The sequence below is a fragment of the Rhinatrema bivittatum genome, chromosome 18, assembly GCF_901001135.1.
Source record: "Rhinatrema bivittatum chromosome 18, aRhiBiv1.1, whole genome shotgun sequence".
NCBI classification, from domain to species: Eukaryota; Metazoa; Chordata; class Amphibia; order Gymnophiona; family Rhinatrematidae; genus Rhinatrema; species Rhinatrema bivittatum.
In genome coordinates this window covers 43,457,175-43,474,336 of record NC_042632.1, presented here as the reverse complement: position 1 = coordinate 43,474,336, position 17,162 = coordinate 43,457,175, and the positions used below count along the sequence as shown (strand labels likewise).

General features: G+C 41.7%; 1 protein-coding gene across 7 annotated transcripts; it reads right to left on the bottom strand.

Annotated features, from left to right (window-relative positions):
- Positions 1-3,489: 3,489 nt before the first annotated feature.
- On the bottom strand, positions 3,490-14,759 carry LOC115079965. Of its 7 annotated transcripts, XM_029583957.1 has the most exons (4): positions 14,649-14,739; positions 14,241-14,341; positions 10,993-11,175; positions 3,490-6,760 (listed from the first exon to the last, which is right to left on the bottom strand). In XM_029583957.1, exon 4 carries the CDS (start codon positions 6,756-6,758, stop codon positions 5,763-5,765), a length of 996 nt encoding a protein of 331 aa, XP_029439817.1. In that variant the 5' UTR covers positions 6,759-6,760; positions 10,993-11,175; positions 14,241-14,341; positions 14,649-14,739; the 3' UTR covers positions 3,490-5,762. The 7 variants fall into 7 exon arrangements, with proteins under 7 accessions (XP_029439817.1, XP_029439815.1, XP_029439818.1 ...); XM_029583955.1 differs by lacking the exon at positions 14,241-14,341 and having other exon boundaries at positions 14,629-14,745; XM_029583958.1 differs by lacking the exon at positions 14,241-14,341 and having other exon boundaries at positions 14,649-14,745.
- Positions 14,760-17,162: the final 2,403 nt, after the last annotated feature.

The window sequence follows — 17,162 nt, the reverse complement described above, 5'->3', positions numbered from 1 at the left end:
CAAGCATCCTGCTCCATAATCCATCCTCTCTTTGCTTCTCTTTCCCCCCTCTCCATCCTGTCCTGAAGTGGACAGAGAAAGCAGTCAGAATGTTTGATGTGATTCCTGAATGGAATGATGGCTCTTTAGAAAAAGTCATCTTTATACATAGGTTCTTGCATCTGTGGCCAACCACACACCAGCTAAGAAGACCCTGGATGTGTGTTAGAAGTCTGGCTGAGAGGGCATTAATATCAATTCATAGAAAACTTGATTGGTGCTACTGCTGACAAGTTTCAAACTTGTGCTAATTCAGCCCCTTTTTTGTATTGGTTATCATGTGTCCAATATATGCACACAGATCTTTGTGGTGTTCACTGTGGGGTAGATTTTATAAATTTACGCTGGATTTTATAAGATACATGCATGACATCTTTTTACCCCACCGAGGAATAAAAAGATGTGTCAGTCCTTTTTTTAGGAAGTGGTAACTCTCTCTCTTCAGGGCACATAATGAATTTATCTCCTCAGGGTAGTCTGGCTAGCATGTCGTTTCCCACGCTGACTCTCAATCCCTGGAAGGATTCTTTTCACAAGGGGAAGCTGTTTATCGCCCAGTCAATAGAAAAAAGTTGCCAGTGTATATCTTTAAAATGTAAGTGCTTCCCATGAGGTGAGATGCAATAATAATTAGACAGGACCTGGACTAGGTGTAAAATACTTCAGGCCAGCACTTCCTAGCAATGTTATTGTTCATGGGGAAATGTCTTGGCCCAGTCAGTACTTTAGATTGGCAAACCCTGTTCTATAATATCACACTTCTCAGTTTGGCTGGGTTTTTTTTTTTTTTAACCATTTTAATCTTATTTAAGAAAATAAGATTTGCTTAGAACCAGACGGGACCTAACCAATGTGCCTGGTGGGTTACTGTTAATGCTATGAGCCCTGCAGACATTTGTGTGGTTAACACCTCTTGATGATAAATTTCCTGCCATGTATAATGTATGCATGGGCTTTCCACAAGTTCAGGGAGCTTAATATAGAGTTCAGGAAATGCTGACAAAAGGTAAGATATGAAATAATGTTTCCATTATTCAATCTCCTGTAGCTAGCAAAATTATTAATCAGTATTTATGTCTAGCCCATTGTTTAGCATTATAAATTCCCATGATGAAGAGATTCAAGATTGGCAAACCTGTTTGCTATTTTAATGGACACGTTTTGAATGACAAAAGATCTGATAGTGGCTCGGGTATTGTATTAGGAACCGGAATTGTATCTCTGACTTGTGATCTCCTGGTGACTTATGGTCCTAAGTCCATGTAGGTTGTGATGCTTTTCAAAGGACTAAAGAGAAGATACTTTGCTACATGAGTTTCTGAGACCTCATAGGCTTCTCTCTGCTCTCAAATCAAACTCCGGTTTTCTCCAGGGCCAATATGATCTCTGGAACTCTATGCTACCCGGAGGGCACTCTTTAAGGCCATTTACATGGTTGACTTAGTCATTTACCCAAGTAAACTGGCCACCTCAAAATTGTCCTCCCTTGTGTGGCTAAAACTGTGTGCCGTCTTCCAAAGCACGCACACCTTGATCTTCTAGAGGAGACATTCCTAAAGCTGTGTTTAGGTAAGGGGAGGAAGACAACACATTTTACATTTAATTTTCAACTCAATGTGTGTTTTTCCAAGGGAAAAATCCACTCATGCAAAAAACAAGGTGGAAAAAGTCTGCAGGTACACAGTACCCAAGGCAAAAGTTTCAAAGTACATGCTTTAGCTTTGAAACGTTGCAAAGTCAGAGGAAAAAAGTATTTGCAGACTTTGTCCCAGTTCAGGACAGTTTGAAAACTATATCCCTTTTTATGACCATGACAAAAATTTATCTATATTCTGACTTTCACCACTTGGCCCTTTGCATCATTACATAATTGACTTTTTTGAAATGTGAGTCAATATACTGTTGTGGTTCGTTTTAGTCATCTGCATTTTTAGAAACCATGAATGACAGCATGCTTAATATTCTTTAGGTAGATCTATATTTTAGATTGTTTTACTTTTTATCCTTTTAGCAGGTTATATTTTAGAATGCTGGGAATTATTAGGAAATGAATGGAGAATAAAACAGAATATCATAATGCCTCTGTATCGCTCCATGCTGTGACCTCATCTTGAGTACTATGTTCAGTTTTGATCCCCACATCTCAGATAGCAGCAGAATTTTATAAAAGGTATACAGAAGGGCAACCAAGATGATAGAGGCTGTAATGGCTCCCCCATGAGGAAACACTCTTCAGTGTGGAGAAGGGACGGCTATGGGGAGATATGATAGAGGTCTATAAAATGAGTGGAGTGGAAGCGATAAAAACAAATTTGTTTACTCCTACAAAAAGTAGGAGACATTCAATGACGTTACTATGTGATACATTTAAGAAAAACACATAATTAAACTCTGTAATTCATTGCCTGAAGATGTGATGAAAGCTTAGTGTAGCAAAAAAAAAAAAATTGGGCAAGTTCCTGGAAGAAAAGTCCATGAACCATTATTAAGATTTGTGGAAATGCACTGCTTATCCCTGGGATAAGTAGCTTGGAATCTATCTACCCCCTTGATCCTGTCAGGTACTTGTGACCTGGATCAGCACTATTGGAAACAGGATACTGGGTTTGAACCTTTGGTCTGACCCAATATGGCAGTAAATCCTATGTGCTGGAAATGGAGGACATTTTAGCAAAATTTCATTTTGTGTTTAAAATGAAACAAATCCAAACAATTACTAAAAAACCAAAACAAACTTGGGCATTCCACTGCAGAAATAATTCTGGGTGAATTCTGCACTGCTGCAGAATTCCTCCACCCCCCACACAGAAATTCCAGCTTCTGCACAGAACTTGGAGCAGACCCCCACCATGCCACGAGTGGACTCCTTCCCGCTCGTGGCAAAGAGGAGGCCCTGGCGTGCCATGTTGCTGCAAAGAGAAAGGAGGCCCCAGTGTGCCGCATCGTGGTGAAGAGGGAGGTGCAAGCCCTGGCATGCTGCAGGCCCTGGTGAGTCTGTATATGAGAATGAGAGGCTGTGTGTAGAGGTATTTGTTTAAGACTTAAAGCGCGTGTGTGAGAGCATGAGAGGGTGTGTGTGCATCAGAGTCTTTGTGAAGAGACTGAAGGAATGTGTGAGACTGGGAGCTGGAGTGCATGTATGTGATGTTGATAGCAGAGTTAACATTTTATTTATTTTTCAACATTCAAACACTGACATAGATTGTTGCACACAACTAGAACAAAGTAGTGCAATAGATCCTCCAGAGATGTAATTTACTAGAACCATTAGTATACAATCACTTTTTAAATGTTTTAAGAAATAGATTATATTAAATAACACACTTGGGCCAAGAAGGATTCAAACAATGAGCAAAATTACCAATCAGAGATTTTAGAACTTTGAAGTGTGGCATTCTGGTGATTTAAAATCACTGTGGTGGAAGGCAGATCCTCAGATGTATTCTTTCAGGTCTTGACCCTGTCTTGTGGTGACATTTAGGAATACCCATGGTCTTTTTTTTTTTTTTTTTTGCAGACCTTCCTGACCTTAGTCTAAAAAGATGACAGAACAGTCAAACAGATTTTCTTCTGTAAAATGAGTCCTATAACCAGAAAATCACCTCAAAAGCAATAGATATGTCTTGGGACATACCACACTTTTGGCCTTTGCAGTGGAAATTTATAGGAATTAGTTTTTCTCTTCTTTTGGTCATCGTTGTTTCTTGGCCAGAGTGTAGCAAAACAATTCATAGTACGGAGGGACCTGTATCTTTTTCATACAAAATTGCAAAGTACAAGGAACAATTCTTGTAGTAATTGGGATATGGGAGTAGGTTTACAAAGTTAACAGAAATTGATCATCCTCTCATACTGTTTTAGTACAAGATTTCGTTGAATATTGGCACATTACACAAAGTTGATTAGTTAATCATTTTCAACAAAAATAATCCATAGGGAACATGATAAATGGATCTTCAGATTTTCTCTCTAAGAATATCATTGGATGATTAGGTTGATACCATGAGGAACAGCTATAAGTTGAGCTTCAGCAAGACATTTTCAGTCTACAGTAACTGGAAAATATCTAATAGTCATATTACAAATGTACAGTGTGCATAAAACCAAAAGATTGTCTCCCTATTCAATTTTGTGGTGGTTTTGCCTTTATTCTCACCTAACTTATTTTTCATTGTTCATCCTCATGGCTCATTAAAAGGTGAATTTTAAAAGCCTGGTGCCTGTTGAAATTACGGGATGGTGCGCAGCGACTGTATTTTACAAAGCACCCATACATGTGCATAAATGTAGCAGCGTGCGCATCTTAAGTTTCCAAATAGGAGTGGGAGGGGGCATGGGCATTTCGGAGCCTGGCCAAGAGATGTGCCCCTATGTCCCCTGCCGCTTAACTTTACTTCTGCTATGGATCATGTGTAAATTTATAAAGTAAAAGGATCGAGCCATTTCCGAGGGGTTTTAAAGGGCCTGGGGAGCATATGCTATCAAACAAGAGGGAGATTGGAGGATCTAGCATTTAACGGGGTGAACTGATGTTCAAACTGGGAATAACATAGGCATACGCCCCTTTAAAAAAAAAAATAAATAAAAATCCCCTTGCTTATGCAATAGAAGTGGGATTTTTGACACTTGTATGGCAGCCAGGCTACTTTACTTTATAACATGAAAGGAATTGCAGATTATGGGTATGAAGTAGGCAAATGTGTGCACTCTTTACCTGTGATTTATTTTAGGTATGTTAAGTAATTATTTTTTATTTAGATAATGTTGCACTGCACTACACATTTTCTGGAGGAAGGCATATGATGCATCTAAGCATACATTTATTTGGTTATTTTCTTGTTGGTTCTTTAGGACATCTTAGAATATGATGGGCATATATTAATGAAATTTTTTCCAGAACTAACTACACACAGATTCCTAAGGGGATAGGGTAGAGTGCCTGCAAATTCCTTTCCCTCAACATACCCATCGCCTAGTCAAGGAATTATTGTAATCTGTGGCCTGGGTGTCTTTGGGTTACTACCCAAGAAATAGATTTTCTCGTAAAAATCACCTTGCCTGTGGTTGTTTTTCAGTGGTGCATTAGGGTTGGTGAATAAATAAAAATATTTGCTTGCAAAATAAAATCAAATTGCTATTTGCAACTTATATGCAATAATGCTCTCTGACTCAAATACTTAGGGTTTTATAATATCCAGATTCATTCAATGCCCTCATTATATAGATTGACTTCCTGGTTGTTAATCATCAAAATATGCCTCCCTGCTGCAAAGATTTCAAATATTTTTTGTGCATTTTGAAGGAATTTTTTTTTGTTTTCCCTCACTGTTTCTTTTGCATGTCAGCCTAGGCATACTGCACCTTGTCAAACAAGAGTTTCCATAGAAACCATGCAGCAAGCTCGGTTCTCTGTATGCCTTGCATAAAGAACACTGTGGTATGTCCTAGAGTTGCAGCTTTCCTTGGATGCATTAGTAATTTTGTTTACTTCAGGAGCAGTTCTGGATTTTGTTTGAGTTTGAGCCCTTTTCTTTCATCTGACTGGGAAAATATGAAGATGGGCATATTTCAGTTCTGCAAATGGGTTCGGTACATACAGAGAAATTTTTGTAATTACAAAACTATTTTGCTTTTCATTAAAAGTACTCCCCCCCCCCCCCCCCCCCCCCTTGATATTTTGCAAAATCTACTGAAGGTCATTCAACAAGGAGTCTTCTCCATTTTTATATCTCTGCAATGGCAGGAAGCATGCAGGCGGTGATCTTTGCCTCTTTCCAAGCATTTCTGCATTCTGAGATCCAGTTACAGATCAAGGTTCTTTTGTGTACAGTCAAGTGGTGCTCTTGTGAGCATTTGGAATAATTTAGGGCATCTTTTCTTGTGCCTTGGTTGTGTTTTAAGGTTCCCAGGCCTTCTCCTCCCCAAGTGGTTTCTGATCTTAGCAAAACATGTCGCCTTCTCTGGGAGCTTATTAGGCCTTTGCTTGCAAGGAGTTTTTCTTCAGGTGGCCGTGGGCATGCTGTTTTCTCACTGATAAAGGTTGTGCTGTCTCTAGAATCTATTTCCAAGCGTGCCGTTGTTCCAAGGGTTTTCACCCTGGTTAGCTCTGGGCAGCTGTTTTCTCTCTGCATTGGCCTTGGGGAGTTGAGCCTTGGGAAGCTGAATACTCTTGCTAGATTTTGCTTCCCTACTGCTGTTTCTTGAGGGACAGAGAGAACAGACTCGTGCTTCCTTCTCTTAGGACAAAGGCTGAAGCTTTTAAGTGGCTTATGGTCTGTGCTGGCATTTACATCCTCGCAGTGCGCCATTCTCTCTGCTTGTGCGTACAGCTGCTCTAGCGGGTCTGCCCTAAAAGAGTGTGGCTTTGCACAGGGAATTAGTGGGTTGACATTTCCCTTGGGGATAATGTCTGAAGTATCCTTACATGTAGGGTTGACTTGCTGTGTTTCTGGTAGCCTTGGCAACCAATGATCGTATCTGATGTTTCCGCATGTCCTTGCACACACAGTTCTGTTGAAGCTGTCAGCAAGAGCTGGGAAGGTGGGTTTTGCTAGCTGACAGATGGACTGAAGGTAATCTTCACTGGAGCAGTAATCTGAGTTGATGTAAAAATTTTCAGAACTCCTCTTCTCATTAGTTATGACCTGCAGAATTTCCTCCTGAGCTTCTGATATGGTTGGGAGGGGGTTTGCAACACTCAGTCTTACTCTTGGTGGCATTGCTAAAAGAAATATGCAAAGAGGGATTCAGTACAGAACATGAAAAATGCTATTGTACTTTTATTTTTGCATTACAACCCAATCTAGTTTTCTTTCCACTTTTCTGGGTGGTTTCAGGTACCCTTAGCAGCCAAGGGTTGGAAGAGAAGCCCAGTTCAGTCTGAACTCTTCAATGCTATTCATGTACCAGTAGGGTTCACCCTTTCAGTGTCCATTTTTTTTTTTCTTCCTTCTCCATGCAACATCAACACGTGATCTCTGAAACATGCTTATACTCTTTTGGCACTGAACAGGAGGTATGACCCATGGGGTAGAGCATCAGGTTAGATCTGGGACTTATTATCTGATGCCATTTTAAATTTCAAGGGAGCCTTTTAATTTCCTCCTAGCTACCAGACAAGCATGATATTCAAGATGGCAAATCCACAGTATTACTCTCTTTGAACTAACTTATTTATAATATATTACCACTTCCTCATCAGTGCATTACATGAGCTTGATTCTTCTCTCCTAAGGGTTTCTAAATGTATATAAGGACATATATACCAAAGAGAAGTTGATTATTGGCAAATCATATCAAAGGTACATTCAAACACAACTTCCTAGCTTTTTCAGGTACATGTAAAAAAAAATGCAGCTTGTTATATTTCTAAAACCTGTCATGGGTGCTTCAGTGCTGCCAATAGTGAGCAAACTCCTTCACTGTGTCTACGAAGGGGGGTAATCCTGTATTGAATCAGCACCCCCAGTCATTTGGAAACATTGACTGTATTGGCTCATTTAGAACACCAAAAAACATAGCTTCCCATTTATGTGCTGAATGAAAGCACCTGACCTGTGGTGACAGTGCAAATTTTCCCCATACTACTGTCAATGACCCTTCACAAATCTAAACAAAACTCAACGTAAACTGTGACAGTGACACACGCTTGTCTTCCCAAATGTCGTTATCCCTTATAAGCATGATTGCTTGCAAAGTGAATTTTGAAATATTGCATGCTGCTAATTACAATCTTTGGGGGTCTATCTTATCTTATCATGGAGAGACATACACCTTATTGGTAAATATGCCTCATTGGAAATTATGGGAGCCCTGCATTGATAACAATTTAATAGGGGCTCTATTTTATCTATTTAGAAACATTCAATATTCCACTTTGAGTCTGATCTGGATAAAAGCAGATTACAATAAATTCAAGAAGCTTAACAAGTCAGTATCTGAGCAGTCGCTCATATATAACTAACAGTACAGAATTATTTTAATTTAACAATACAAAGTATAGGCCAAACTATGCCAGATATTGCCAGAAATACAAATTTAACTAATATAACTTGAGAGCTAGACCAAAGAAGAATAGCACTATTGCCCTTCTGCAGAGTTGGGAGTAGTAATGTAGACTGGCCAGAAATACTGCATAGAAGTTCTAATACATGTACTTTATAAGAAATTTCAAATGCAAAGTTGTCAGAAGTAAACTTTCTGAGGGCAGGAGATCTTCCATCTTAGTGCTGACAGCTTCCCCATTTAAATGCACATAATTTCTCCTAAGATATTTAAGATTAATTTTCAAAGCACATCCACATGAATGAAGTTATGCAGCTGTGCTCTTAAATATATTTTATGTATCTAAAAATATATTTCCAAGCACTTAAGATTCCGCCCCCCCCCCTTCCCCCAAAGAACCCCATAAAAGCATTAGGCAAGTCAACAGAAACCTGATTTACTCAAATCTGACACTTGCATTTGTAAAATATTTTAAAAAATTGACAAGCACCAATATATGTGCAATAATATAAAATATCACAAACCATAACTATGAAAAATAAGGGTGCTCTCCTAGAAATCACAGCATGGATGAAAAAAGAGCAAAGGAAAGTAATAGAGATTGCAAACAGTCACCTGGGATAGCAAAAAATGTGTACCCCAAGGCACGAGCCACAAGACTGGGCCAAAACTTTGCTTCCCCATTGTTTTTGAGTGCTTGGAAATTTTGATGTCAACCCCAAAAAAAATGTGTATACCACCCTCACAAAGATCTTCATCCCACGCTACTTGGTCCATGAATCATCAGGAAAATACATTTTACAAGGACCTAAAGATGTCTTCAGATTTACCTTCACTTTTAAAATGGCCAGTGCCTACAGGGTAGGTAGGGCCCCCCCCCTCCCCACACATACACACAGGACCAGCATGAAAGAAAAGCAAGAGCGACTTGCAGCTGGCATGGAAGCTGTGAAGCTTGATACCATTTTTATTATCAGTCTTTCATTCTCCCCATTGTTTGTGGGTGCATCCTAAGAACAGTCCAGTGATGGTAAAAAAAAGAAGGCTGAGAATCATTCAGGCTTTTGCTGAGTGCCTGCCTGCTTGTGGCAAGATATCCCTTGCTATTCTCAAAGCGTTCCTCCTTCACATTTTTGCTTTTTCCCTTGAATGGATTCTACTGTTTCAAAGGATGAGCCTGCTCACTTTCTGCACTTATTTAGGAAAACCAATTAGCTAATATTCATTTTTGTCTTTCCCCAGATGACCTGCAACCCCCACCCACCCAGAGCTTCAGGTGGTTGGGGCATCACCAGAGTTAGCCTCACATCCAATAGCTCCAGAAATCCCAACTTGGCATCAAGGTTATTTGTGGGGTTTTTTGTTTTTTCTTTTTAATATACTCAAATGAGTTCTTTGTTTAGCAAATCTCTGCATTGCTCTAGTTAAACCATTTTCCCAATATGTAGTAACCTCGCTGGTTATAAATCTTTTACCCAGCATAAAAGAACCTGCAAAAGACGCAAGCCTTCCCTATTCAGCTGCTTTTTGTTCCTTACCTGTTGTCTCCCAGACAGTAGCCGTGTGGGTTTCTAACCATCAAGTTTCAGCAGCTTTTCCCCTCATTCTGGTTGCCTTGTTCCTAATTTAGGATCCTTCTCAAACTAGACTGTATATCAAGCTCATTCGGCAGGCGGGCTTTTTTTTTTCCTTCCTCTCTGTTGCTAAATATAGATCGCTTCCAGTCCCCCATCCCTCCCCCTGATTTGATAAAACGCCTATTAACAGGCTGGTAGACAGGAAATCAGTGCAGCCATAAATATCCAGAGCTTAATTCTCTTTAACAATTATTTTTGAGGATTGTTTTTCTATATTCATGTATTGTATTCTGCCCAGACATGAAAAGCTGGTTCTAATCCTGCAGACTGTGTACATTTTGTGTAAAAAAACAAAACAAAAAAACAGAATTATTTTATCTCTAAGATTCATTATTATATTGGCAGAGCTTTCTCTGTTTCTTTTTGTGACAGTCTCCCCATTGACAATGCTATGCGACTGCTCCCTTTTGTATTTGACTCTTTCAGGACCTCATGGACTTATCAGCTTTAGCTGGTTTTATTTCTAGAATAACCTCTGCACCATTTTTCCCCTTTTATATCCATCTCTGTGTTTTCATGCTCATCAATTGCCAACAATTACCATATATAAAATGTTAATCAAGAGGCAGGCAGAGTGTTAAGGCTATATTTTCACAATGAGAACTGCTGATTGTTTTTGACTGGCAATGGCTGCTTCATTTCTAAACAAATTTAAAAAAAAAAATGCCTGGTCAGACCCGGTGACTCAGTGGCGCAGCTTTGGATTCCCGGCTCACATCTTCCAGTTGGCCAGGGCTGAGGATACAGCGTTCCCAACCTTTTGTAAGGATGGGGAGGGCAGGGCATAGTCCTCATGGAATGGTGCCACCTAGTGGCAGGATTAGGACCCACGATTGCAGGGTTCCAGAAGGAGCCCCAGTCTATGGGCCCCCCTAGTCCAGGATCGTGGCTGCCACGGAAGGGTGAAGGGAGGTGGGAAGGGCTATAAAATAGAGGAAGCTCAAAGGTGCAGGAAGAAACTGCTGGGTCAAAAAAAATAAGATTTCATGTTGAATAAAAATATAGACCTGGAGCAATCTGCAACTTCAGTGAATCATTAGAGACAGATCAATCCTCTAAATGTTTTTTCTAAGACTTCTTGAATAATAAAAAAAAAAAAAGTTATAAGATAATGTGCTTTAATCAGAGATGTCAATGGGGTGGACAACAAGGGCCAAGGTCCCACAAAGTTTTGGCAGGCTAGCATTAGGGATAGTCACTCATAAATATATAGCCAGCCTCCTTCCCAAAACGTCCTGTAAGGTCACCCAGAAACAAAGGCCTCCGGCAGGGCAGTATCCTCTGGGCTCCCCCCCCCCCCCCCCCCCAGTACCTTATCTGAGAGTTTAAATTGGGAAGGAGAAATTCCCAAACGCTCGGCTCTTTGGAAACTCTGCAGCTACCGGAGTCTCTTTCATCTGGCACACCTAAAGCCACGGCAGCAGGAGAGGATGAGACAAATGACTGCATGCTCCAGGACAGGGGTGCTAGGTAGTCATGAAAGAACAAGTGCTATCTGCAGAAAAAAAACAAGCCCAAAACGTGAGATTTAAAACAACTTTTTATGAGAAGGTATTTCTGCATCTCTGGCCCCCCTCACACTAGGTACCTCTTCTCTGACTGTTGCCAGCCGAGTGCTTCACTCCCTTCAGCATTCAGCCCTGCTGTGCTGCCTCGCCTCTCGAGATTAAGAAAATTGTGGTGCAAGGCAGCCAGAGTAGAGTGCCACGCTGGGCCTGACTTGGACAACCGATGTTGCTAGGAATCCTGCCTGGGCTGCCCCCAATGCTCCGAGACTGCTTGTTTAAAGGCTGAATGTAAAGTGGCAGGAGTGTGGCCCTCCCAGGTGCACCGGGTAGGGTACTGCTATGGACAGGCCTCATCAGCAGCCAATCACAGGAACAGCAGGACACAAGTCCCGCCCACCAGGTCCAAAAAAGCCCAATTATAAGCAAATTCCCCCCCCTCCAAAACAAAAAAAGCTCAAGTGTGAGGGAAATAAGTGAGGTTGGCAACTCTGCACCAGGAGCACAGTTTTGGCTCAGCCTGCCGCCCCCCCCCCCCCCCCCCGAAAAGTAGGGTCAGCTTTGTGAGAATTTATATTTCACCAGGATCCCTCCATTTTGGCATTCCTGATGACAGTTCAATTTCTACTCCCCAATCGTGTCAGCAGGAAGAGCTCTGGAAGCAGCATGGGATTCAGTCACTGGGTGTGAGCTGGGGGTGGGAGGACTGTAACAGGAGCTGGAGTCGCAGGAAGGGGGGAGGGTCAGTGCCACACTTTGTTAGCCTGTTTTGAGTGTGAACAAAGTGTAAGTGTGCCTGGGTGTGAATGGTGGGGAGAGCAAGAGTGGGAATGTATTGGAGCAGGAAGGAATGAGTGGGGAGTGAGATGGAAAGCAAGAATGTGAGGGAGTGAGAGGGGGGGGGGTGTAAGGATGGGAAGAAAATATGGAGGGGAGTGATGAGGAGAGGTGAAAGTGGTGACCAAGAGATTTGTGTGGACTGGGGTATAGAGAAGATCAAGAATAAGGGGAAAGAATGGGATGAGGGATGTGGAGTTGGAGGAATGGTGGAAGAGAGAACACAAAGGAATGGTAGGGAAGAGATGGCAATGAAGGGAATGAGCTTAATTCCCCGGTAGTAGGCTAGCAGCAGTGGTGACTCTATGGTAGAAATAGCTCTCAGGGCGGGAGGCTGGCTCCCCTACACTGGGGCCTGGACACAGGCCCTATGCCAACATAAGAAAATGCCCTGCTGGGTCAGACCAAGGGTCCATCAAGCCCAGCATCCTGTTTCCAACAGAGACCAAACCAGGCCACAAGAACCTGGCAATTACCCAAACACCTTGGCCCTGGCCTCTGAGCCGCTTCTTGGTCCTCTTTGTTATACATTTTGCAAGCTAAATGATGCCGCCTGGGGTCGGGTCATGGCCTCAGGCCTGGGTCCGGGCCAAGGCCCCATTGCCTAGACCTGGCCTCCAGGTCTGGTCGCAGTGTTGGGTCTGATCCAGGCTCCAGCCTGGCATCGGGACCTGGCCTTTGTCAGATACTCGACAGGTAAGGTCGCACTCTGGCTTAGGCCATGGCCCCTGCTTTGGGCCTTGGCCTATGTCCTAGGTGAGACCCCAGCTTCGGACCTATGCCTGAATAATTCATTTAAAATGAAATGAATAAATAAGATTTTGTTTAATTTGAGGGGCACCCAATTTGTTTTGGCTTCCAGGTTTCCAAGGACACTATCTTATAGATGGAAAACACAAGGGCATTTGATTAATATTCTAAGGACATCTTTATTTAGGTCTATTTCCTATTTACCTGTATTGATTTATGTACAGCTTACTGTGATACTGTGTTCAGTTCTGATATTACTTATCTTTGATTTATTATCCATATATTTTACCACATTTAGTAAACTATTTTTTTTTTTTTTGCTTTACCAGATTGTGTGTAAGTGTGTTCTGATAAAATGTAAATATACTCCCATACGGCCACCACACACAACAGTTCACCAAGCTCTACAATACCAATACATCTCATACTGGTAAAAAGAACAAGCTGGACTGCTACAGATCCATACACAGAAATATACATGCTAGAATAATATCTCACCTCTGTTACACACAGAATACAGACCTTCACCAAATACAAAATAAGTGATCACAAATTAGAATTAGAAATATGCAGACAAATTAAATTCCTCCTGTCCCTGCAGATTGGGGGAAGAGGAGAGGACCAGGGCTGGATTAAGGAGAAGAGTGGCTATCTTTTGCTCTTCTCCAGGCTCACTCCTACCCGCTTCTGTTCCCTGAAGGACAGGAGAGGAAGAAAGGGGCAGGATTAGGGAGCAGAATTTGCCGTGCTTCGTGATCCTGCCTGCTCCAGGCTCATATTCTTTCTTTCTTCCCTAAATGCCTGGGAGAGGAAGTGCTGCTGCTTGAGAGAATCTGTCTTTGGGGCAGAGCCCTGTGCTCATGTAATGGGGCCCCTGCTATGCCAGCCTTGTCAGCTGCCCTTCCTTCCATACAAGGCACAGCAATCTAATCTGCTCCTAGCACTACCTCTGGTACAGCGCCAGGCTGCCCTGTCCCACAGCAGTGACAGCTAGAGTGGTGGGGGCAGGGCATTTGAAAAAGAAGCCAGGGAAAGAGGAGAGGGAGTGAGGGGTAAAACTTGAAGGGAAGGAAGAGCGAAATGAGTAAAGAAGTAGAGGAGGAGAATTCTTCATCAATGAAACGATGCAAGAACAGCACTATAACTGGACAGACTATCAAATCTACTAAATCTGACTGCTTTCATTCTGCAGTATCATCACAGCATATTTAATATTAAAGCTATGTAGACTGAACAACAGACATAATGATATTTTAGGGTCATATAATTGATATTTTAGTAACCAATCACTCATCACCCATGTTTGTTTGGAACACTCCTTACATTGCTATAAAAAAAGCAATTCATGAGTCATCACTTTTTTGTAACTTTTGTATCCTCCTCCCTGTCCCTAGTTTCCTCTCATTCTTTTATTAAATGTTTAATTTTTTGACCGCCAATGTTAAATCCCCCCCCAAACCATACTTACTCGCCTTTCTCAAAATTATCCTGCCAGCTCTTTGAATTTGAATTTGCATCCCGCCTACCAACAAACTGCTTCCTTTCAGATCGAGATGTTAACCGCCACATCTGGAAAGGCACGCAGTTAAAATAGTCATTCCTGAAACCCAAACTCAGCCGGTACATTCTAGCGCTGCAGTCTCTTTGCGAAGGTGGCCAAACATTTTATTTGTAAAATAGAACAGGTATGAAACACATTTTCTGTCCATCACCAACTGTATCTTATTGTGTTTATTCCAGGAAGGTCATACCTTTTTGAAACTGGAACCATTTAATATAAAAAAAAGTGACATTAGTAATTTTATTCTCAAACCTGGATTAAATAAGAGACAAATGTCAGTAAAAATTATACTGACCTATGTAAGGTTAGTCTCACCTTCATGCGTAAGGAGATTAAATGCCCTCAAATGTCAGAAATTGATATAGAACCTTCAGGGGTTCCTGGTCCTTGCTTTAGCTCCCTTTGGAAGACATCTCCTGTAATAATCACAGCACTTCACAGTGCATTTATACCTTTCAGGCAGAGCTCAGTGAACTAAGGCGACATTCTTGTGGCTGAAGACCGTAGCAGTGTAAGAAAACATTCAGGGGGGGGGGGGGGGAATGCAAACCTAACAAAACACCAGGTCTGCCAAGTTTAAATTATGGTTGCTGTGCAGCTCTTGAGTATGTTCACTTGCCATTTCATCCTTTTAATTGTCACTATAACATTTTAATTTACAATTAGGATATCAAAATATTTCATGCTTACTCTGCTTTGGCACAGTGATCCAGAAGAAGTTTCAAACTTAATTATGCAAACTGTTAATGAAACATGGGGTGTTCTTGTGTAAAAGAAGGAATTGCAATTTTACAGGGGTTAGGACTAAAATCTGTCATCTTCCTCCTCCTCCTCCCCCCCCCCCCCTTCCGGCTAGATCTAAACTGAGGGATATTGGGATTGTGACTCTGTTCAGTTTAAATTGGCAAAGTTTGCAATGAATGTGGTTTCCAGGTAGATTGTATTAATCATTTGTTACTATTATCCATTATGGATTGTGACCTTACAAAATACATATTAATAATTTTTTTAAAAAAGTGAGTAAACAGATCCCTGAGGTGCTCCACTGTTTAACACTCTCTCTACTGAGAAAACTGACCATTTAATCCTGATCTATTTTTTAACCAGTTTGCAATCCACAAAAGTACATTGCCACCTATCCCATAACTTTTTTTAAATTTTCTTAGAGTCCTCTCATGAAGGACTTTGTCAAACACCTTCTGAAAATCCAAATACACTACATCAATGGGCTCACCTTTTATCCACATTTTTATTAACCCCCTTAAAAAAAAAAAAAAAAAGTAGCAGATGTGAGGCACAGCTTCCTTTGGGTAAATCCATGCTGACAGTTTAATGGAACACAATGTCTTTCTATATGCTCTGAGATTTTGTTCTTTAGAATAGCTTCCATGATCTTTTCTGGCATTGAAGTCAATATCATCTGTCTATAGATTCCTGGATCACTCCAGAGCTCTCTTTAAATATTGGGGTTGCACTGGCTACTTTGCTTTTCAATTACAATGTTTTGATTTTAATAAAACGAGAAGCTTAGTAAGTGCAGAGGTGGTGGCCTGGATTGAAAACTGGTTGACGGACAGAAGACAATGTGTGATGGTAAATGGAACTTTCTCTGAAGAGAGCAGTTTTAAGTGGTGTACCGCAAGGATAGTGTTGGGACCGATCCTGTTCAATATCTTTGTGAGCGACATTGCGGACGGGATAGAAGGTAAGGTTTGTCTTTTTGCGGATGACACTAAGATCTGCAACAGAGTGGACACGCTGGAAGGAGTGGAGAGGATGAGACTGGATTTAAGGAAACTAGAAGAGTGGTCTAAGATATGGCAGCTGAGATTCAATGCCAAGAAGTGCAAAGTCATGCATATGGGGAGTGGAAATCCGAATGAACTGTATTCGATGGGGGGAGAGGCTGATGTGCATGGAGCAGGAGAGAGACCTTGGGGTGATGGTGTCTAATGATATGAAGACTGCGAAACAATGCAACAAGGCGATAGCAAAAGCCAGAAGAATGCTGGGCTGCATAGAGGAATATAGAGTAAGAAAAGGGAAGTGATTATCCCCTTGTACAGGTCCTTGGTGAGGCCTCACCTGGAGTACTGTGTTCAGTTCTGGAGACCGTATCTACAAAGAGACAAGATGGAAGCAGTACAGAGAAGGGCGACAAGGAAGGTGGAGGGTCTTCATTGGATGACATATGAGGAGAGATTGAAGAATCTAAATATGTACTCCCTGGAGGAAAGGAGGAGCAGGGGTGATTATAATTCAGACTTTCAGATACTTGAAAAACTTTAATGATCCAAAGACGACAAACCTTTTCCATCAGAAAAAAATCAGCAGAACCAGAGGTCATGAGCTGAGGTTCCAGGGAGGAAGACTAAGAACCAATGTCAGGAAGTATTTCTTCATGGAAAGGGTGGTGGATGCCTGGAATGCCCTTCCGGAGGAAGTGGTGAAGTCTAAAACTGTGAAGGACTTCAAAGGGGCGTGGGATACACTGTGGATCCATCAAGTCTAGAGGGCATGAATAAAGAGGCAGCAAAACACTGCATGGAGTGGCAGTAGCCACAGAGGCATTCACGGAGCGGGATGCCAGTGGTTGGAGTTCCACCTTCACGGAGCGGAAGGATGGAGGGCTGCCATCTAAAAAAAAAAAAACCAAACAAAAAACCAGGGGTGAGTAAGAGTATGGGGCAGGGGTGTGGCCTGCTTGTTACAGCAGTTGCTACCCCTAATTGAGCTGGATGTTCACTTGGATGCAGATACGGCACTGCTCTCTACATTGGTGATGGGGTGGAGGGGAATTAGGGCTGGAGGGTACTGGAAGCCAATAGT

Coding starts and splice junctions, on each gene's coding strand:
- LOC115079965 (XM_029583952.1), bottom strand. CDS start 14,289: ATGCAAATTCAAATTCAAAGAGCTGGCAGGATAATTTTGAGAAAGGCG. Junction 6,761..14,240: donor GATAATTTTGAGAAAGGCGA/GTAAGTATGGTT, acceptor TATTTCTTTTAG/CAATGCCACCAAGAGTAAGA.